This window comes from Onychomys torridus, chromosome 3 (genome assembly GCF_903995425.1).
Source record: "Onychomys torridus chromosome 3, mOncTor1.1, whole genome shotgun sequence".
Taxonomy (NCBI): Eukaryota; Metazoa; Chordata; class Mammalia; order Rodentia; family Cricetidae; genus Onychomys; species Onychomys torridus.
Genome location: NC_050445.1, coordinates 30,335,970 through 30,359,740, shown reverse-complemented (window position 1 = coordinate 30,359,740; position 23,771 = coordinate 30,335,970). Strand labels below are relative to the sequence as shown.

General features: G+C 42.5%; 1 protein-coding gene across 1 annotated transcript; it reads right to left on the bottom strand.

Moving 5' to 3' along the window:
* Positions 1–12,055: 12,055 nt before the first annotated feature.
* Positions 12,056–21,572, bottom strand: Mrps33 (mitochondrial ribosomal protein S33). Its single transcript, XM_036180323.1, has 3 exons — positions 21,491–21,572; positions 15,625–15,866; positions 12,056–12,695 (listed from the first exon to the last, which is right to left on the bottom strand). Exons 2-3 carry the CDS (start codon positions 15,837–15,839, stop codon positions 12,590–12,592), a joined length of 321 nt encoding a protein of 106 aa, XP_036036216.1. The 5' UTR covers positions 15,840–15,866; positions 21,491–21,572; the 3' UTR covers positions 12,056–12,589.
* Between the last annotated feature and the right edge of the window lie 2,199 nt (positions 21,573–23,771).

Sequence of the window (23,771 nt, the reverse complement as noted above, 5' to 3'; positions counted from 1 at the left end):
TGGAAATGTTTTAACGTCGTTCTCACCTTAGAGGGACAATTTTCCCAGATGCAGGGTTCTCAGCCGACAGTTTTTCCTTTTGGCTCTTTGCCCATGCAAGCTGCTCCTGTCCGGCTGTCCTTTGGTGAGAGGCAGTGGATACTCTGGGGCCCTCGAGTGTGAACCACATCTCTCTTGCTGCCCTTAAGCTTCAGCTTTTGTCTTTGGTTCTCTGGAATTGGATTACAAGGTTTCTTAGTGTGGGTTTCTGAGTTTCTTTCCTTGGAATTTATTGAGTTTCCCGGACATATGTATTTATGACTTTTACCACATTTGGAAAATTTTAACCATTCTTTCTTCTCATGTCCTCTGTCTGATGTCCTGTTTCTCTTCCTTTAGAATTCCTCTGTGTCTGTGTGAGTGCTTATGGTGTCCCACGGGCCTGGTAGACTCTGATAGCTCTTCTTTCTCATTCTCTTCCTCTTTGTGTCCTTGATCTGCTCAGCTCTGTCTTTCTCAGCTTGGATGCTGGGGTCCCAGAAGACTCAATGGCCACCAAAGCCCTCTTGAACCAGTGGCTTGCAGGTTTATTGTTTCTTTAGTTTGAAAAATGAAATCCATAGATCACAGAGGGTGAATTTTAGAGAGAAGTTTATTGTAGATTCATAGGTGGGCACTTAAGAGGGAGAGAGAAGCATGCTGTTCGACAGCATTAAGCTGGCATGGAGCTCAGCCATATGGTGAGAAGGTTAGCTCCAGAGAAAGCATTAAAAAAGCCCCAATACTGGGAAGAGTATACTTAGGCTCTAGCCAGCGCTTGAAAGGCAGAGAGAAGAAAGAGAAAAAGTCACGCCTTTCTGGAGGCTTGTATGGACTGCACCAGTAGCAGGAATTCTGGAAAGGAAAAGTATGTTATCATTGCTTTAAAGGACTAATTATTCCTCCTATCTCTTTAGCATGGCTTAAGGTGAATTGACCTTCCTTGGCCAGGTGATTGGCAGGTCCAACCGGAAGAGGTAGATTCCATTCTTTTGACAGTTGGTCAGTAATAGTTTTCATTAATGAGCCTTCAATGATACTGTAACACCAGGATTACAATGGCAACTTTTTTTGGCTTAAAAATTTTTTTTTAATGTGGGTACCAGGGATCACACTCAGGTTCCCATGCTTATGTGGGATTGACGAAGCCAACTCCCCAGTCCCTCTTAGGGGGACTGTGTCTTGAATGTTTCTATGTTTTAATACTTTTTCTTTCCTTCCTTTGATAACATCTTCTTGTAGTTCTTTCAGAAATTTGTTTTAAAGTATTTGATACATTAACTATGTAGCTTTTTTTTTTTTTTTTCTGGGTAAATTTCTATGTTCTCCTTTGAATCTATAGACTCCATGTCTCAGTTAGGGTTTTTATTGCTTCTAGGAAACACCATCACCAAAAATCAAGTTGGGGGGGCAGGGTTTATTTGGCTTACATTTCCACATCACTGTTGATCATCGAAGGATGTCAGGACAGGAACTCAAGGCAGGAACCTGGAGGCAGGAGCTGATGCAGAGGCCATGGAGGAATGCTGCTCACTGGCTTGCTTCCTCTGGCTTGCTCAGCCTGCTTTCTTGGATCTTTTTAAAAATGATTATTTTTAGTTGTTTGTTTTGTTTTTCAAGACAGGGTTTCTCTCTGTAGCCTTGGTTTTCCTGGAGCTCACTCTGTAGACCAGGCTAGCTTCCAGCTCAGAGATCTACCTGCCTCCACCTCCCAAGTGCTGGGACTAAAGGTGGGTGCTAACACTGCTGACTCAGCCTGTTTTCATATAGAACCCAGGACCACCAGCCCAGGGTTAGCACCACCCACGATGGGCTGGGTCCTCCGCCACTGGTCACTAATTAAGAAAATGTCTTACAGCCAAATCTTAAGATTTTTTTTCAGTTGAGGCATTTTCTCAATTGAGGCTCCCTCCTCTCTCCTGACTCTAGCTTGTGTCAAGTTGCAATAAAAAGCAGCCAGGACACTCCAGCAGAAAGGAAAGACTATCCAGTCTCTGCATTTTGTTTTGTTTTTCCTGAGGATTGAACCCAGGGCCTTGCACATACTAGATCAGCGATCTACCACAGACATCCCCTCTCCTTTTTTTTTTTTTGAATGGGCCAAGTGTTTATCTGCACGCCTTGTGATTTTTGTTTTTGTTACTATTAAAAATGGCATTGGAATCTAATAATTTAGCAAGTGGAAAACTTCATTCTCTCTTCCCTAGGACTTTCTGATTTAGATCTGTTTGTTTTGTTTTGTCATGTTTTCCTTAAGTTTTGTGTTTGTCTATTGTAGGCTATCTCTGTGACACAGATCAATAAATTAATATAAACTTAAGGCCTTTTTAGGTCTTTCTGTCTCTGTGCCCTTCTCTGGGCACATATGGTCACATTCTTGTTTTCCCTGGATGTGCTTTGAATGCACCAATCTTTAATGTATAGCTCCCAAAAGATAAAAATCAGAAAAAATGGAGCGGGAAGAAGGTGACTGGCCCTTTAAATAAATTGGAAATCACATCAGCCAGGACAACAGTGAAGGGAGATGCTAAAACAATGTGTGCTTGTCTCTGTCTGCACCTCCTGTGTTCAGAACAACAGTTAGTAATGGCGCAGTTGCTGAAAGACAGGATTTATTCTTGCCCACTGTGTTTCTTGCAGGGTGTATGCAGGTTGTTCCAGGAACATGTACAGCTGCCCATCAGGGGATTGCACTTGAGGATGGTTAGCTGTTCCAGTGCAAAGAGCTGGAACTGACCCAAATTAAGTGCAGTTTATCTCCCAAGCCTTCCATAGGAAGGTGTAAACCTTACGTCCATTCCAGTGTTCTAAAACAATTACACCTGATAGACAGAGCCAGGGTAGAGACTGGTTCCTGATGCTTCTTCCTCTGCCTCCTTCCCAGAATCCTCTCCCTGGACACCCATTCTGAATCTTGTTGCCTTTTCTTTGGGGCTTCTGTAATGACTTCAACTTAGAGAAGAACCTATATATCCCCATTTAACTGTGGGGGTCCCTGTAAATGCTGTGGCCAGCAAAGGAATGTTCTGGGTGAGGCAAGAAAGAAACTCAGTTCAACACGACTTAGTTAGTGGTGCTGGTTCAAACTTCTAGAGTCTGATACCAGGCAATTTATTTTAGACATATTTAAGTACAGTATGATTTTGGAAAAAAGTTTCCTCCTAACAATTATCTCAATCCCATGTGCACAATAAAGCTTAAGGTGAACATTGAAACTCTTTTGCAAAGTATATGTGACCTCTACCGTGAAGATGGGTTCTATGGCTTAAGGGCCCAGGATCTGGTGTGGTCTCTGACTGAGATAACATAGAGGTCACCTGGCTATGAAGAGCGTGTGACATCTCCCCTAAGGATGGGTTCTGTTGACTGAGAAACAGTGCTCAAGACAAAGGCCTTGGGAGGGAGAGTCTGGGATAAACACTTAGTCCTGGGGATTCAAGTGTGGCCAGGTGCTACAGATAGAACAGGTCACTGGGCTATTTACTACACCTGTTCCCAGCCTTCTGGGCAGAAAATAGGTTTACACACTTAACTGTTGAAGAGACAAGCCTTCTTGCTTGACATGTCTGCTTTTCCTCGTGCGCTTATCTGTGAGCTCAAAGACCCCATGCCCTCTTCAAATTAATTCATTCTATTTACTTACAGCTTCTATTTTAATAGTTTTCTCTTTGTTTGTTTGAGAATAAAACAAACTGTACAGTCCTGGCTGTCTGCTCTGTAGACCAGGCTCTCCTTGAACTCATAGAGATCCACCTGCCTTTGCCTCCTGAATGCTGGGATTAAAGGTCTGTGCTAACACCATCTAGCCTTAATAGTTTTTTTTTTTTTTTTTTAAATAAGTACATGCACTGGTATTTCACCTGCATGTATGTCTGTGTGAGGGTGTTGGATCCACTTGAACTAGAGATATAGACAGTTCTGAGCCACCATGTGGGTGCTAGGAATTGAACCTGGGTTCTCTGAAAGAGCAACCAGTGAGCACTCTTAACCTCTGAGCCATCTCTCTAGCTCCCCCCCCCCCTTAATATTTTTTAAGGTTTAAAAATTTTAATTTATGTGCATATGTACATGGGTGCCCAAGGAGACCAGAAGAGGGCATTAGATCCCCAGGAGCTGGAGTTATAGGTGCTGTGAGCCCCACTCCAGCCCCTGCTCCCCCCCCCCCCCCCCCCATGAATGCTGGGGACCCAGCTTTGGTCCTCTGCAGAGCAGCAAACCTCTTAATTTCTGAGCCACTTCTCTAGTCCCATATTTTCAATGTTTGACCTCTCCAAAATGTTTTAAATGCATGGTATAAGATGATGACTGAAATAACTCTTATACTAACAATCTAATTGCCAAAAAATTGTCATCACACATCATCTGTTAACCATTCTAAAAAAAATCATGTTTGTTTACTTGTGTTTGTGAGGGAGTACATGCCATGCCACACATGTAGAACAGTGGACAACCTGCAGGAGTTAGTGCTCTCTTCCCATCACACGGCTCCTGGAGATAGAACCTGGATCATCAGACTTGGTGGCAAGCACCCTCACCTACTGAGCCATTTTGCTGGCTCCTGATAGATTAGTTCTTTTCTTTTTTTAAAAAAATACAACTTATGTATTTTATATTATGTATGCATCTGCCACATGTGTGCAGGCTCCCAAAGAGGCCAGCATACAGGGAGGAGATCAGATTCCCTGGAGCTGGAGTTACAGGCAATTGTGATCTGCCTGATGTGGTGGGTGATGGGAACCAAACTTAGGTCTTCTGGAAGAGCAGGAAGCACTCTTTTTTCTCTTCCTTCCTTCCTTCCTTCCTTCCTTCCTTCCTTTCTTTTTCTTTTTCCTTTTTTTTTTTGCTTTTTGTTTTTTGAGACAGGGTTTCTCTGTGTAGTTTTGGTGCCTGTCCTGGATCTTGAGCTGTAGACCAGGCTGGCCTTGAACTCACAGAGATCTGCCTGGCTTTGCCTCTCAAGTGCTTGGATTAGAGGTGTGTGCCACTACCACCTGGCTGCAGGAAGCACTCTTAATCACTGAGCCATCTCTCTAGCCCCTTATACATTAATTATTATACATTATAGAATATTTCTGAGTTATATATTTTCCCAGTTATATATTCTTGCATTGATACTGTTTTTTTGTTTTGTTTTTTTTGGGGGGGACAGGTGGGGGTTGTTGAGACAAGGTTTCTCTGCATAGCTCTGGCTGTCTTGGAACTCAATTTGTAGATCAAGCTGGCTTTGAACTCACAAGAGATCCGCCTGTCACTGTCTCCCAAGTGCTGGGATTAAAGGTGTGTAACATCATCACCCAGCAATATTTGTATCTTTTAAAAAATATGTTTATATATGTATATGCACACATATATATCTTAATATAGCATCTTGACTTTTGTTCTTTTTTTTTTTAAATCCCAGAATTACTGATCTCTTTGTCCTCATTGTCTTAGATATTAGTTTCTCCAAACCATCCTGAACTGACTCACTGGCATGGTCTGGCCCCGTCTCCTAGAGTTCACTGTCTGGTGTCACGGGCGTCCTTTAGGAGATGCCGACCCTGACCCCCGTCTCCTAGAGTTCACTGGTGTCACCGGCATTCTTTAGGAGACGCGGACTCAGAGCCTCTGCTTCCGTCCTTCAGTACTTTCCCTTCACCACAGAAAACAGCTGTGGTGAGCAATCCAGGTTCTTGAGATTTTACATGATTCAAAAATGGTATACAGTTCAAATTGTGTTTTCTCATAACTATGAATGTTTTATCACTATCTCATAGAGCCAAAAAACTTTTTTTTTTTCTTTTCAGTTTTCTGAGACAGGGTTTCTCTGTGTTGCTCTGGCTGTCCTGGAACTCTCTCTGTAGACCAGGCTGGCCTTGTGTTAACCCCATTAGTTGAGAATAAGACCGCTACCACAGTTTAAAGTCAAATTTGTAGCAAGCTTTAATTAAATACTGGCCAGGTGGATGGGCTCTGGCCAGGTTCCTGGGAAGTGGTCCCAAGTCATGGTTTGCAGGAGCTTAAGAAAAACCCATAATTCGTTGCATTTTCCATCAGGTCCAAACGGGACAAGCATACATCCTGACGTACCTCCAAGCCTACATCCAGTCAGGAGCAAGGGTACATCCTGACATATTTCCTGCCTGTGAACCTGCTGCCCACATGTGATCAAGCACATTGGGTGCAGTTGGGTCAAACAGACTTGTTCAGGGGAGTGAAAACATGTGCCTGTTATCTCCCATAAACAATAGCCTCCAACATTTCAGGAACTATCTGTCCTTGGGCAAGGGGCTTGCAGATCAGAGACATTTTTGTTTCATGGATCTCTTAGGCATAGTAATTAAAACTTAAAGTGTAACTTTGGCTCTTACACTTGAACTCACAGAGATTGATCCACCTGCCTTTCCCTCCCAAATGCTGGGATCACCAACACCTGATTTTTTTTTTTTTTTTTTTTTTTTTTTTTTAGGCAGAATCTTACCACGTAACTCTGGCTGGCTTGGAGCTTGCTGTGTAGATTAGACTGGCCTCAAAGTCAATGTGGTCCTGTATCCTTATTCTATTTGGATACTTAATTGTACAGAGCACCGACTGAAACTAGTGCCTTGAGTACAGTGGTCCCCACTGAGCATCAACCCAACTGCCATTTCCTGTCTTAAACCTTCTACAGCTCATCTAGCATTCTGGCTGCTAGATAAGATGTTTACGTTTGTTTCAGGAGTATGGTATTATTCTTTCTAATGTTTGCAATACCTTTTACATGATGAATCATCATTTTATTCATCCCTTTGAGTCCAAAGCTGTTTAAGCTTTGGCCATGTGGATGCTTTTGGAGGAGGATAAGGACTGGCCTGTCCTGGTTCTGATTGGTCCCTTCCTCATAGCAGCAAGCACGTGGGTACATACCCTGCTTCAGGGCCCAGGTGACTGTAATGCTTAATCTTCCCCTTTGTGTATAGGGGATGTTTGTTTATCTGTTACAGGGTTCAGTAGTTTCACAAACTTTCTGCATATCAATGAAAACTCTTAAGTGTGTGAAATTTTGGATTTTCTGTCTGTTTCTAAAGAATTGCTAAGTTCTGATTAGGAAAAGGCCCCAGGGTGCCTTGAGTTAGAGAATTCAATAATTTATCAGCTGGGAAAGTTTGGCCAAGTTACTTTAAACAGTGGTTTTAAGTTCTAAAAGTAAGGTTCCCAGATGAGCACATCAGCAAGCCCTAGGAGCCCATTACATATTCAAATTCCTGGGCTTTATCAGAGACCTGAATAAGGCATGCCAATGGGGCCCATCCCTCCCTCCCTCCCCTCTTCCCTCCATCCACCCGTGTTTAACAAGTTCTCTATAGGATACTGAGGAATACTTGATCTGAGAAACGTTAACTAATTGACTGAAATATTTGTTTGTTTGTTTGTTTTTTGAGACAGGGTCTTTGTAGCCTAGGCTGGCCTCAACAGCCCAGTGTGGCAGCAATCCTCCAGCCTTGGCTCCCTTGCTGCTGGGATTTACAAGTCACACACCCAAGCTCAGTGGAATTTCTCAGCGTCAGATGCACAGCAGAGCCGCTTAAGGAGCTATTTAAAGTAACAGAGCAGGGCTCAGAGGACAGTGCTTGTCTGGCATGTGTGAAGTCTTTGATTCAATCCTCGGCTTTTCAAAGAAAAATAAGCACACAAAACAAGGGACAAGAAAAATCCCACAAGGTAAAAGCAAGCCATTTTTCAAACACCAACACCTTAGCTCTTGCCTCACTCCTGCTTCAATTCTAACTGGTCTGGAATAGTACCAGAGACAGGATCTTTCGGCTTATCATCCTATATAGCCAGGGTTCAAAGCCACAACTCCAAACTCAAGTTCTTGTATAAAATGGGACAATAATAGCCATAGGGCTGCTGTGGCGTTTAAGTGACACAGTACTAGAACACTGTGGAGTACCTAGCAAACGGTAGAGCTTGACAAAGGATTGCTCTGACCTTCAAAGAGCAGAGTTACATCATCAGGCCATTAAAAGAGCACAGGTTACAGATGTAGCTTAGCAGTAGAGCATTGACCTAGTATCAAGACCCTGGCTACTAGCCCCAACACTGCAGAATCAAACAACCAAATGCACACTGGAGAGTTGACATCCAGGTGTGGAGTCGATGAAGCTGTGCTTCTGAGTTTGGCAGACCACACCCTTTATAGCACTTACTAATGCTTTATGGTTACTTCCAGATCTCGTGCATGCTGTTTATTTTAAACTTTTCTTTATGCTTGTGAAAAATGAGTCTGGTGATGAAGGATTTAAAATTGCCTAGGTATTTGTAGATGTCTGATTTTGGGCATAAGATCTAAGCCTCAGGCTCCTCTAAAATGGGGATATTTATCATGGAACGAAGGAAGGAGTTAATGAGATATAGGATCTACTATAGATACACAACACACAAGGTCCTGTATGTGATGACTGCTCTAAGAATGTTGGCATACTTGCATTCATTGTTTTTAATGCTTAGGAACTCATTCCTATGCAAAGCAAAATTCTCTCTAGTCTCTATAACCCTTGAATAAATATTTGTATTACTACATTTTTAACTAGTTTGGTGCTTAATGCATTGGCCAGTCCTCATGGACACTCAGATAGGAGCCTTTTAGATTACTTTGTGTCCTCTCCAAAACTTTCAATCTCTCTTTAGAATTGTTTTTATTCTATTCTATTTATTTTTATGTATTTTCTGAGCATGTATGTCTGTGTACCATGTGTGTGCCTGGTGCTTATAGAGGCCAGAAGCGGGTGTCAGATCCTCTGGAACTGGAGTTACAGAAAGTTGTGAGTCACTATTTCGGTTTTGAGAATTGAACTTAGGTCTTTGAGAAGAACAGCCTGTGTTCTTAACCTCTGAGTTCTCTCCAGCCCCTTGCTTTTATTCTCAATAGGCCAGTCAGCAGTTTTCTGTTTTATTTTTAAAAAGATTTATTTATTATTTATTTTAAATAGGGTCTTATGCAACTCTGGCTGGCCCGAAATTCACTATGTAGACCAGGCTGACCTTAAACTCACAGACTGTTTCTGCCTCCTGAGTGCTAGGATTAAAGAAAGACCTGCTATACTCACCTCTTAACTTAAAATAAAAAAAGGAAGACAGGATTGGAAAGTTAAAAGTTTTTTTTTCCTTTCCTTTTTTTTTTTTGGAGACAGGGTTTCTCTGGCTGGCCTTGAACTCAAGAGTTCTACTTGCCTCTGCCTCCCAAGGGCTGGGAGCAAAGGCATGTACCACCACCACCACCACCACCACCACCCCCACCACCCAGCTAAAACTTTTTTTTTTTTTTTGTTTTGTTATCTGTTGTTACTGAAGTTTGAGCTTTAAATTTAGTAACTTTAGGAGCTTTAGTGACAATATGTGAAGATGGAAAGTGGGAAAAGTGGAATTGTTGTTAAGTTTTGCTTTTTTTTTTAAATCTTAGAAGATGCAATGTAAGTAAAAGCATTACAGTACACTTATACAAATATACATATATACGTGTGTGTGAGTGTGTGTGTGTGTGTGTGTGTGTGTGTGTGTGTACGCTGGTTTTTTTTTTTTTTTTTTTTTTGTGAGACAGAGTCTCTGTATATAGCCTTGGTAGGCCTAGACTCACTATGTAGACCAGACTGGCCTAAACTCAGAGATCTGTCTCTGCTTCCCAAGTGCTGAGATTCAAGGTGTGTGCCGGTACCCCCCCCCCCCCCCCCCGTGCTCTTCACTAGAGAACCTTCTTTCCAGGCCCCTAATCTAGTACAATATCACCATGATTTTACCAAGAGTTCAGGAAACTACCAAAGGCTACAGTAAGCAAACCACATTCTAACCTCTCAATTTTTGAACGCAAAACTCAGCCTTCTTACTACACTACACCAGAATCCATGGTAAAATCCTCTATGCACACTAAGTACCAAATCCATGGTAAAATCCTCTATGCACACTAAGTACCAAACATTAGAAGGGAAACACAAATAGTTTAGGTCTTGACAAGAAATCTACTGATAGCAATGCAGTTAGTCTAAGTGTAGTTAGTCTAAGTTGATTATTTCCCCCTGGTTGTATGTATCCTGACTAGACCATGGTGACTGGTGTTCTGAATCGCATTGCCTCCTGTGGCATCTAGTTAATTCTTCCTTCCCATCCTACCCTTCCACAGGGCTGCAGCAGCCCATTGTAGGCTGTCTTGAGTTGCAAGGTGTTTACTCCAACAGTTGGTTTTTGTGCGGTTTAATGTGAACTAAATCCCAGCTTATGTTTGGCTTTCAGCTTGTGGCAGTGGCACACTGATCTACTGTGGGGTTGTCTTAGTCACTGTCCCACTGCTGAGGAGACACCATGACCAAGACAACTCTTAGAAAGAAAGCATTTAACTGGTGGCTTGCTGACAGTTTCAGGTTATTCCATCATCATGGTGGGGAGCATGGTGGCATGTATGGTGCAGGAACAGTAGCTGAGAACTATCTCCTGATTTGCAGCCTGAGGGAGAGGGAACTGGGCCTAGCCCTTCCTCCAACAGTGCCACACTGCCTACTCCTTGGAATCCTTTGTTTCATTTCTTGGTGACCAAGGATTCAAATATATCAGCCTATCAGGGCCATTATTCAAACCACCTTAGGGTAACTACCGATTCAGGACCAGCCATTGCTAAGGCTGAACTCTTGAAGCTCATCCATCATTTAGCCAGGAGAGATTCTGCTTTCTGCCTGAGGTCTGTGATCAACATCGACTGTAGTTACCTGTGCAAACATCCTCTTAGGTCTTCTTAGTTCCTCTTGATTCAGGGCTTCTTTAAAATTTCTAAAAATATTTTATGTGTATGGGTGTTTTGCTTGCATGTATGTATGTGCACCACATGTGTACTTGTTGATCCCCGAGGGCATCCAATCCCCTCAAACTAGAGTTACAGATAGTTGTGAGTTAACATGTGGGTGCTGAGAACTAAACCCAGGTCCTCTATAAAACAAGTACTCTTAACTGTTGAACCATCTCTTCAGCCCTGGTGCTTCTTAAAAAGTTGGAGAGTCATCACAGCTATCCCAAGTTCTGGCTTCCCTATTTTCCACTTCAGTGCCTACCCTGGTGCAGCCAGATGCACTTGCTCTAAGCACTTGCATTACTTTGTGACAGCAGCAGAATTCACAATCTTGGGGACCATATCTATTCATTCTACCACCTCACAACTATTATGAGCCAGGCATATGGCAGGTACTCAGTAGAATGCGGTAAATGAATGGATTCTGAACCTTCTGTTTGAGTTCAATTCTATCAGACACAAATCACCCCACTTTAAGTACCACCCCCCAGGCTATATAAGCACTAGCCATCCCATCTGGATCATGCATGTTTAAAAATAACATTTGTCTAAACATATGCACTCCAGTTCTTACTAGTCCAGGACTCAATGTTCAGGGAATGAAAATCCTATCTAAAGTAGCTGCCGTGTCTGCTCTTGCCTCTGTACTTTGCTTTTTGACCAAGAGGTTAAAAAGGACTTTACCATGACATATGCCATCTTCTTTTCCTGTTTTGAGACAGGGTCTTGTTAATTTGTCCACTCTGGCCTCAAATTTGCTGTCCTACTTAAGCTTCCCAAGTATTACCACATCACAGAACTTGCCTGGCCTGTCTATGTCCTTATGGTTAAACATGAGCCAGTCAGTGGTCTGTTCTCAATGTTTGGAACAAGAATTTTTTTTTTTTTTTTTTGTTTGAGACAGGGTTTCTCTGTGTAGACCAGGCTGGCCTTGAACCCAGAGATCCACCTACTTCTGCCTCCTAAGTGCTGGGATTAAAGTTGTGTGCCACTACCACCAGGCCAAGAATTTCTTTTTACCTTAGGGCTTTTCAATCTTTCTTCATTTCAATCAATTTCCTCGTTATTTTTTCTCTTATTTATACTTTGTCTCCAGTTTAAATATAACTTCTTTTTTTCTTTAGGAAGGTCTCTAAATTTCTTAATGTGGTTTGCCAATATTTCCAGTTACCTACCCACTCACCATCTCAAAAAGTAGTTTTCTTCATAGCATTTAATACAATTACAGATAAATAAAACTTACAATTGCATTAAATATATGTATTTATATTAGACTCTTCTATAAGACTTCAAGTTCCATGAGGTAAAAATTATCACACTATTATGAAGGCTCCAGTACCTTGTATACACTAGGCATTCAATACCCACTTTCCCAGAAAGCTTTTAAGCTCATTGAGGCACCTTCAAAATAGTAAGCCTGAAGGTGAAGACAAAGGCTGAATGGCCAAAAGGTTAGGGCTGGGTGGGGAAGTAATGGAGGAATAAGGAGAGTACAGGATGCTATTTAGGGAGTTCCCCCAGCTCCAACCGCAATATTCCACTCCCTTTAAACAAACCGCTAAACAACAGTTTATTTATTCCATTAGAGAAGGAGGTAAACTTCAGATTACAAAACCAATGTAAATATCTTCAAGAAACCAGCCACAGCTTAAGTGAAGTGGATGCAAACATGGGTTGATGTCGATTGAGGAAGGCCACCTTCCTCTAATATGTGAAAAGTTAATGAGACACACTTCCTTGGTCACTGAAGAAGGAATTTTCTTCCTTAGTGAGCTGATACTACTTCTTCTTTGTAGCCCTTTTCCCTTCTCCTTTCCCTGGTTTCCCCTTTCCACGGAGCTTCTTTAGACGTCTTTGCTCATCCATAAAATCCTGATGCTCATCTCTGGATGAAGGAGGAGAAAGAAAAAAAAAATCAACCAGCTATGTTTATCACACAGGAGAAGTACCAATCTCAAGCTGTCCTCTTAGGCTGTGCTTTTCAGGGCATGTGCTTAGTTTGGTGAACAGAAAGTATACCCAACATATAGACTGGTTAGGTTGTAAGAATTCAGATGTCAATCTTCCTTCACAGACACAATACCACAAAGAGTAGTAAACTTCCAGGTGAGCCCAGGTAAACCTATGGAACTGAGATACACCACCCAACATTTCCCTGTATTAAGGCTAAACACCTTGGGTTAGATTCCCAGTAATGAAAAAAAACTAAAAACTTGGACAACAGCAGGTGGATCTTTGTGAGTTTGAGGCTAGCCTGGTCTATAGAGTGAATTCCAGGTCAGCCAAGGCTACACAGAGAAACTCTGTCTCAAAAAACAAAACAAAACAAAACTTGAGTATAATTTTCAGTACCTGCACAGAGATTCTGATTGCCCTAAGAATTAGTGTCTACTAAAACCAGGCAGTTCTCCAGAAGAGTCTGCATGGCAGTGAATGCCTCACACAAGAAGACTGTTGGGAATGCAAATCAAGACAGGCCTTGTAGGAGTCAGAGCAGCCAGGACGGATTATACATGTGGACAGTGCAGAAGGTAGAGATGGCTATGTATTAACTAAATACCCAAAGAAAGTGCTTAAACAAGCAAGCCTGGAACCCATGTAAACCTGGCTTTAAAACACAGCTCCGTGAGACAGGAGTGCTGAACTTTCCTCGCCTGTAACAGGCAGCAACAATGGCTTATCGATTGAATATACATTATTTAATGGATTTCATAAAATGGACTAAATAAATAAAAAGGGATGCTTTCTGGGTCCAGAAATCTATTTTTTTTTAAAAGATTGATTTTAAAGAATTTGATATCTCATTCCATGAACATGTTGGACAATACAGTACAGACCTCTTGGAGATTAGCTATGATTGACAACTAGTTTTCAACATAACCATAATAATTCATCTAAAATAGATGTCAGATCATGTTCTTGAAACTCTGTTGCCCAGGGCAAAAGCCCTGTTCTTCAGCACAGCACTCACCAGCCCCAGTGTCCTGCCCCATCTCAGCCCGGACTGTGCCTGGGCCATTGCAGGCACACCCAGCCTCAGGAAGAGCGGCCTTTGCTCACTCCTGCCTCTGTCCCACAGGCTCTACCCCAGGTCTCACCAGGTTCACTCACAACCCACAAGCCTCAGCCTAAACCTCACTCTCTTCTATGGGGCTGACGCTGACTGCCCTGTTTAAGGCTGTTAGCATCCCCAGCTCACCACAGGCCCTGTCAGCACTCTGGATCCTGCTTAGCTAGTTCTTCCTCCCCACATCCCCAGCATGTTTGACACTGTCACAAAACATATTATTTATTACATCATTTTCTCATTCTTCATTCCCTCCCTGTTTCTGTCCATCATCTATTAGAAAACTCTACAAAGCTGCTCACAACACAGCAGCTTGTTAACTGAGCGAATCAACTATTTTGGTTGATTATATTTCCCTCCCTCTTTTGCAGGACTTTACATCAGACTTTATTGAAGGGATGGCTACATTTATCCTGTCTGCCGCTATAGATGGCCATGCACTGGAGGCATCATTTACCACAACTACTGAATAAGCACATAAAAATAATTTTGTTTCTCAATGAACAACTAAGTGCTTAGTACTTTTTCCCTTGTCCCCACAGATAGCTAGGTCTTTGTTCTTCAAATAAATGAAGAACAATATCAAGCAGACATATTAAAATATTTGAATGTGATTTTGTTAGGGGTTATAACCTTCCATGGGATCTGGCTTCTGATATTTTATTCTGGGTCATAATAAAATTAGGTTTTATTTTCTGCCAAGACTAATGGCAAAGGAGATAGTCCCTAGCAATTCCAGACACTCAAAAGTAGGCCATGCATTGTAATCTCTAATAATATATTCACTTAGAATATCCATTTGTTTTGTTCACTGCTGTTCCTTTAATGTCCATCTTAAATGCCTGTACATGGAAAGGACTTAAAAAATATGCTGGAGAAATGAATGTACCAACCAAGCTTTAGCTCTCTAGAATGAGTATCACGCTGTGCTATTTATTTTATATTACAATGAATGGTCCCAAGTTAATAGTTAGGTCCAATTAAAACATGTTATACTTTAAAGATGGTATGCAATTCAGTTTAATGAAATCTTATTGTTTTAATTCTTTGTAAGGGGCATTTATTATCTTGGAAGTTTTCTTAACAATTTTTTTTTGAAGAAAAATGGTCTTCTTAGTATTTTATTTTATTTTTTTCTACAAGGAAAGCACTCACTTCTTAGACCTATCAAACATACAAAACACAGTATTAAGAGTTATGTGATTTATAAATTACCATTAAAAGTAAACTACAGCTTATCTAATCAAAATTAATATACCAAAGACACAAAATGAAAATGCCGGAAGTGAGGGGGAGGAGTAAGAATGTCAACAAAACAGCCACCAGCGGAGAATGGAGGCTCCTACACAGCCAGCAAGGAAGGCGGCTCAGGTGTGGGGCAGGCTTCTGTTCATCTGTACCAAGAACCAGCTGCTCCAGCAATCATGCTGCTGTGGGGGTTGATTCCTCATCATTTTGGCCCACTCCCTACCCCCATCCTTTTTAGAGCACCCTTAAATTAGTGAACAATAGCTCAGTACAATTTGATGCAGGTTATGCTTTAGACATAATTGCAGCAAGCTATATTTTTGTTTGCTTGCTTGTTTATGAATCAAGGCAATTTTGAAAGAGCACCTATCCCTACACACTGTACCTAGACTCTCTCATAAGAGCCACAAAACTGTAGGGAGAGACCCACTAACTGTTTTCCTTTGCTGATCTGTTAACACCACCTCTCACAAAACCCTGACTTTTTTCCTCTCCTCACCTGTAAAGGCCAAGGAAACGGAGTGTGCCCATGAGCGCAAAATACGTGTTGTGATTTGGATACCAGTCATAAGTCTCTTTCTTTTTGGCCAAGGGCTGTTCACTGAATATATTCACCACTTTCATGGACTTTGAATCAGTAGGCCTGGCCACTTCACCAAAGATCCGGGCACTCAGACGAGACATACGCAGTGCATATTCTGAAAGTGAAGCCATGTCTTAAGCAGTGAGGAACAAGATTCCCTACAGAAAAGGAGATTAATAGGTGAGCGTGAGAAATTCTGCATTTATCTAGTAAATATTGTAAAAAGTGAAATCCAGCAAGCCACCCGAGAATTACTGTGTACCTTTGGCAAGCTCTGCCCTGGAGTTGTGACTTATCTACTCCACAGCTACTTCTTTCCCCACACTGGTGGTTTTGTATTTTGTTACTGCACTGTTCCTTTGGTGTATCACCTTTCTTACAATTTGTGATTCAATACGTTATCTACTTGTCGTCAAGTTTACTTATTTGCAAGCTGGATGAAGGGGCAGGGAAACAAGTTATTCTGCTACAGCACAGTTATTACACCTCTAGAAACAACCACCCGAGCAATCTGCACATAAATATGCTGACTGCTTGCCATCTAAAGGTGTAATCATGGCAGAGAAGTAATTATGCTGTTGTCTTTATTATCAGTCCTTTGAACACTGTTCTCCTCAAGGGCACCAGATGGCTCTGAGAACTGCTAATGAGTTATGAGGTCATTTGGCCTCTAGGTTACTGGATTGAATTCTGCCTAGCAACTGAAAGCCATTTGGGAAAAACAGACAGTAGTTCTATAGAAACAAAATTCAACAGCTCAAATAAGGATCATCAGCTCAAATGATCTGTTATCTATGAACAAAAGTCACCTAGGAATTAGGATGCTATTTATCAGCCTTAATGCAAACCAGCTCAAAGTAACTTTTTCTTGAGAGGTACAGAATGCTGAAACAGACATAATAACTAGGGCATTAAAAACTATAGCTAATAGACAGGGAAAAATCCCCATATAACGGACATGTAAAAATCAAGAATGCTTCTAGGAGCTGGAGAGATAGCTTGCTGCTCTTCCAGAGGATAGTTCAGTTCATAGCACCCATGTTGGACTGCTCACAACTGCCTCAAACTCCAGCGCCATGGGAGATGATGCCTTCTTTTGGCCTCTGTGGACACCACACTTAAATGGCATGGATTCACAGACACAGACATAAAAAGTAAAAAATATTTACCACCACCAATAAAAATAATGCTTCTGGTAGAGTAACTATGCCATCTCATTCTAGGTTAGATAGATGGGCTATTATTGGTTGCAGAATATACCAATTTATGTGAAATTTCCATGCTAAGATGAGAATCCTTGCTGGTTAAGAGACTATTTGGGGGATAGGTTGGCTAAGAGGAAAAGGAGCTGGCTTTTAAACATAAAAAGGCATAAATCGATCTGGAAAAACTAATGGGAGAACTATACCACAACCTCCCAAGAAGGGTGCTAAAACAGAACAGCTCCTCAGAGCTTTGCACATTACTCCTGCAAAGCAAAGTCTGGTTCCAGCAAACTAATACCTCAAAAATGAAAATGCCAGGAGAGTGTGGGAGGAAATAAGATGCCAATAAAACTGACTGCCACCTGCAAAGAGGTCCCACACACCTGCTCAAAGACAAGACGAGGGGCAGGACACCTGATAAAATTTCAAAACAGTGTTCACAAGAAATAAACTCAGTTTATTTGAGAAAGTCCTAATGCTATTTCAACATCCAGAGACAGAACAGAGGTTGACCTCAAACCAACTGTAGAATGTCAGCCTCAAACCATTTACCACCTTGAACGCCAACTAGATGATCTTGGGCCAGCAGTGCCACCCAAAGGCTAGCAAGGGGAGAAGAGTCAGACTGGGAGTCTCATTCAACTGAATCTGGGGTTCACTTAGCTTTCCTTGCTCTTCCTTTTTTACACACTTCTCTGCCATCTCTTGTTGGGCCGTGTGGCTGTAGACAGGCTTGGGCTGGTGCTATAGAAATGAGGTTTCATTTTTATCAGGGGAAAAAATGTCATTACCCGTTTAACATCTAAGTAGACAATAATGACCAGTGTCACAACCCTCCCTGGGCCTTGCAGATGTCCAGAAGTCTTCAGAAGCAGCCATGTTTCTATGTGTGCTTTTTTTCTTAAACACAAGTTTAAAACAAACACATGGTTTCTGCCCTCTTTTCATTTTGCCCTCTTAATTACCAGTATAGTATCAGAATAGGTTTCCAAAGTACTTGCACAAAATTTCCGGAGATACTTTAAAGCAGGCTGGGAACTATCATTTCGCTAATAGCATTTAAAGGAAAATACATCCTGAATTCCCAATCATTTTATTTTTAAATAGAGGCTACTGGGTGAGACCTGGCCTTGCACCCTGCCCCCATCATGTGGTCTCTTCTGAACTTTGCCTGTCTAAATCTGACTTCCCCTTTTCTCTGAAAAGAAAGGTTGGAGGAATGTTGTGAGAAGTAGGGAAGTGATACTCAGTAAACGGTAACTCAAAAAAGGAACAGCCCTAAACCTCTTTGAAAGCTTGGCATTCAGTGTTCACACAGACACATTTGTTGATTTCTTGTCCTCATCTGAGAGAGTGCACAAGCACACACAGGTACACTTGGTAAAATTTCAGGTGTAACTGTGTGTGTTTGTTACCTGAAATGATGCCTTCATTTATAAAGCCTGATGAGGGCGGTGGGGCAACCAGCACCTTGGTAACCTGACAGATAGGAAAGAGAGGAAGGGACTCTCTAGGAACAGCCAAAGCCATCACAGGATGCTAAGATAATGCCATACTCACTTTGTAATGTAGCAGACAGGTGGGATATATAACCAGTATTAAGATCACATTAGAACCCATGGCAACACAGACAACAAAACCCACATCTTAAAATGACGAGGTCTTTATGACAAAGAAAGACATGAGTCCCTGACTCAGCCACACTTCCAGCACCATGGCTTTAATTTCCTTCCACAGCACAGACACACGTCAGAGTAAATGACAGAGAAAACCGGTTAAAAAAATTATTAAACAAAGGATGTGCTTTGTAAAAAGAAGAAGAAGCTTTAAAAATTGCATCCATTTACTTTGTGCCATGGTGTATGTATGTATGTGGGCACACATGTGCTACACGACACACGTGGAGGTAAGAGGACAATGTCCTCCCGTCACATGAGTGCCTGATATTTTACTCAGGTCATTAGGCTTGACTGCAGCATCTTTATCCATCCAGCCATCTTACTGGTACTAGAAATGTACAAGCCAAGAAAAACACACACACACACACACACACACACACACACACACACACACACACACACATAAACCAACACAGGCCAGGGGTGGCTTTGAAACCCAGCACTTGGAAGCACAGGCAGGTGAATCTCTGTGAGTTCAAGGCCAGCATGTTCTAAGTAGAGTTTTAGGTCAGCCAAGGCTACATGGTGAGACCTTGTATCAAAACAAAAACACAGGCTAAAAAGGATTATTTTCTGTAACTACTGGTCCTAAGACTGACACATTGCTATTTTTCCCCCTTCTCTAACTTTAAATAAAAAAGAAAGAAAAAATTGGGCCTGAGAGATGGCCTAGCAGCTTCAGGTGCTGGCCACCAGGCCTGAGCTGAGTTGGAACCCTGGAGCTCACATGGTGGAAGGAGAACTGACTCCCCTAAGATGTCTTCTCACTTAGGCATGCCTGTGCACACACACAAATACATGTAAAATAAAGTTAAGAATTAGGGTTTCTCATGATCTTAGCAAGCTTTCTTTCCTTTTTTTTAGATAGGGTTTCTCTGTGTAGTTTTGGTTTCTGTCCTGGATCTCGCCCTGTAGCAGGCTGGCCTGGCCTCGAACTCACAGAGATCCCCCTGGCTCTGCCTCCTGAGTGCTGGGATTAAAGGAATGTGCCACTGCTGCCTGGCTAGCTTGCTTTCTTAAAGGATTTCAATTTTAGGAAAGAAAAGAATATAACTTTAAAAAATTACATTAAGTCACATAATTTACATGTCAATTAGATTTTAATTCATATAAAATTATCCTAGGAGTTGCATAATAGTGAAAAAATTTAATTTTTAAACATTTATGTGTGGGTGGATCTATGTAAGTGCATGTGAGTGCAGTGCCTGAGGAGGCAAGATGGTGTTGGATCCCCTAGAGCAGCGGTTCTCATCCTTCCTAACGCTTCTACCCTCTAATACAGTTCTTCATGTTGTGGTGACCCCAAACCATAACATTTAGTTGCTACTTCATAACTGTAATTTTGCTACTGTTATGAATTGTAATGTGAGTATCTGATATGTGAACCCCAAGGGCTCACAACTCACAGGTTGAGAACTACTGCCCTAGAACCGTGTTATAGGTGGTTGTGAGCCACCTGACATAGGTACTAGGAACTCAACCTGGGTCCTCTGCTAGAGTAATATGCACTATTAACTGCTGCGCCATCTCTCCAGTCCCCCAAATTAGTCCCTTTGAATAGTTATGTTTCTTTAAAAGTGAATGAAATAAAAGTACGTTATGGAGAAAATAATTGTTGAAAATGAGAAGCAAAATCAAACTACTTAAATATATCAAGCAAAACACATTAAGTCCATGTCTTAAAATCCAGAATTCCTTTATCTTTTTTCTTTGGCATAAAAAAGGCAAGTTTCTTATCTTTCTGGTGGATTTATATTTTTTTAGAGTGTTTGCAGGTACATGTGCAGGTCAGTGGTTAACAACAGGTATCCAATTGCTCTCTACCTTATTTTCTGAGACTAGGTCTTTTTCATTGTACCTAAATAAAGCTCATGGACTGGGCTGGATTGGCTGAAGAATGGGTTCAGGGGACCCTCCTATCTCAGCCTCCCCGGTAAATGAGTTTTGTTTTTTGTTTTTTTAAACGTGGGTACTGGGGATCAAACTCAAGTACCCATGCTTGCACGGTACACACTTTACCCACAGCACCATTTCCCCAGCTTCTAGATTCGATTAAAAAGATCAATTCTAGTTCAGTACCTGGCTTTGGATTAGGTTTACTTTTTCTTTTAGAAAGGTGAAGATGAAGGTGGAGTTAATGTTGACTGACGCTGCTGCCAATCACTTCGTAAATCACTTGAATGAGATGTGCACTGTGTATTTTCCGGGGAGGAAGCTTTCTTCAGTTCCTCAAAACAGAGTGCAGAGTGCACCGCGCTTGATGTAGAAAAGGTAGCTAGAATCCTTTCTATGTTTTCAAATAAAAGGCCATGTTGGCATAGTCCTCCTCATCTGCCTCTATACTCTGACCAAATGACAGTCATATCTCCCTGAATTGTGAGACTGAGGCAAAACTGAAGGCATGGTGCGTGTCCAATCGCGACCCCAGGAATGCACACGTGTTGTTACTGGGGAGCAACCTAATCAGGACGAGCATTTAAAATCGGTACCAATTATTTTACTGGGTCACAGGGCATGAACGCCACCGAATAGATATTAACTTTATTCCGTTCAGCATGAACAACTCATATTCTCCGCTGTCTGGTTCGGTCCCTCCTCAGGTGATGGAAGCTGCAGCGGTGTCATATATTTTTCCCGACTGTCATCTTAATTGCATTTTTAAAAACTAGTGAAAACGGCCTGCACCTCCCCCACCAAACTGTTGAGGGCGGGCTAACAGGGAGAGCGGAAGTGCATTCTTGGTTTGTTCAGTTCCCCGCGGCACGCAGGGAAAGGCCGGGGTGTTTGTGGGGTACACGTGGAACGTCTGGACCCTGGCAACCCCACCGGGCTAGCGACCGGGGTGGCCCAGCAGCGCCGCCGCCCCCTGCGGCGACCCCCACCGTCCGCGCGCCTTACCTGCGTCTGACCTTGCCCGCGCGCGTTCCGGAAAGCCCGCCCCCTGCCTGCAACCAGCCATGGAGAGCAGGCGAGAGGCGGAAGCTCGGTGGCTAGAGCGGAGCCGGCGGACAACCCGGAACTACTATTGTTCCCCGCGGGCGGGGCCTCGGGTGACACCTAGCGGTCCGGCTCGCTGGGCGCCGAGGGCGGGGGCCAGTGGGAAGAGCTGTGTGTGCCAGCGTGGTTCTGAGAGTCGGCGAGGCTTGGCTTTCTCGGAAGGTGCTGGAGGGTTCCAGGCTTCGTTTTGTTGAGGATGGCCACAGAGCGGCGTCCCTCACCTCCGAAGCTGCTTGCTCTTTGAATAAGTGCAGGATTTTCCCTTCCTCCTCGTTTTCTTTTCATCGAGCTTATGCCCTGGGCGCCCCTCAGATACTAGTTGATGCTAGGTCGGAGTCTTTTTGACCCTCTTAGGAAAATTCCTTTCTGTTAGTCCAGGGGTTATCTTTGGAGCTGTGCTTCTCTCTTCCGGAGGCAGTGATGGAGCTGTTGGGTGGAAGACAGACAGCAACAGCCGCGCGGAGACAATTGTGTCTTGGAAGACAGCCCAAGTTCTGCTTCTCTTTGTACAGTTGGACAAGCTCATGTAAAACTCTGCTCCCAACCTTTTTTTTCCCCTTTAAAGTATTTTTTATTAATTAAATTTATTCATTTATTTATTTTACATCTTTTTTTTTTTTTTTTTTTTTTTCTGAGACAGGGTTTCTCTGTAGCTTTGGAGCCTGTCCTGGACTAGCTCTGTAAACCAGGCTGGCCTCGAACTCAGAGATCCACCTGCCTCTGCCTCCCGAGTGCTGGGATTACAGGCGTTTATTTTACATCCTGACCGCATTTCCCCCTCCCGACTCTCCTCCCATCGCCTTCCCAACACCTCCCCTCTGCCCCCACCTCCATCCACCCCTCCTCTGTTTCTGTTCAGGAAGGGGCAGACTTTCCATGGGTGTCAACAAAGCATGGCATATCAAGCTGGGGTGGGACTAAGCTCCTCTCCTATAAAGGCTTCGTAAAGCAACCTAGTATGTAAAGCAACCTAGTATGAGGAATAGGTTCCCAAAAGCCTGCCAAAGCCTCAGGGACAGCCCCGCTCCCACTGCTAGGGGTCCCACAAGGAGACCAAGTCACACATCTGTCACATCTGCTTCCAACATTTATGATAAAGTCTCCATGTTTAAAAAAAAAAGCAAGATGTCTTAATTGTGGGGCAAGAAAAATGTCTTAACCAGTGGCTAGTTATGAGATCAGTCATGGGACCTTGGGCAATCTCAAAAGGAAATCAGATATGTGGAGCAAGAATACTGTAGTTTTATCTATGTCTGCTGACAGAGTGCCCTTTATAACCAACTGTCCTTGGAGCTGCGTATAGGTTGTTCACACCATATCAAAAACTAAGGCACTGGCATATTTGCCCATCTGTGCACTAGTGAAGGGTCTGCATGCTCCAAAGACCGTAACTTCACTATATTATCATTTTCATTGTGGCTTTGGCCTCCATTCATAAGCTTTTCTACAGGATCCTGGGAAGAATTGTGCTAAAGAGGTGATCTGATTCACCATGATTTGGTGAATGATTTCACCTTACTCTACCAGTATGGCACCCACTTCATAAATATAAGAATTTAAAAAAGTGCAATACAGATGCGGGGCGGTGATGGCACACGCCTTTAATCCCAGCACTCTGGAGGCAGAGCCAAGCGGATCTCTGTGAGTTTGAGACCAGCCTGGTCTACAGAGCGAGATCCAGACAGGCTCCAAAGCTACACAGAGAAACCCTGTCTCAAAAAACAAAAAACAAAAAACAAAAACAAAAAAAAAAATTATAATGCAGAATATACTGCAGTGTTCCCTTTCTCTTTGGGACGGCTCACTCCTTGGAATCTTTGCTTGCTTTGTTAAGTAAACTGCTAAACTGTGTATCTCCACTGAAATTTCCATGAAAAGACAAGAACTGAGAGACCCCCTCCCATAATTTAGTTACCTAAATCTCATTGACAACAGAAACACGAAGTATTTCACTCCTTGCAAAATCTCCTTTCAATGAAGCCACATTTTAGAGGGATTTCTGTACAGCCTTACTGGAGGCTTGATAGTTTGATTGAGAAATGAGTACTTATTTTCTGAGCATTAATCAAGGCCTTACATAAATACACTAAAATAGATTTTAGAATTAAGGCAAGTCAGCAGTGAGTTCTGTATCTAGAGGGTATTCAGTTGACATTGTCTTCACTCCTATAGAATTTGTGTT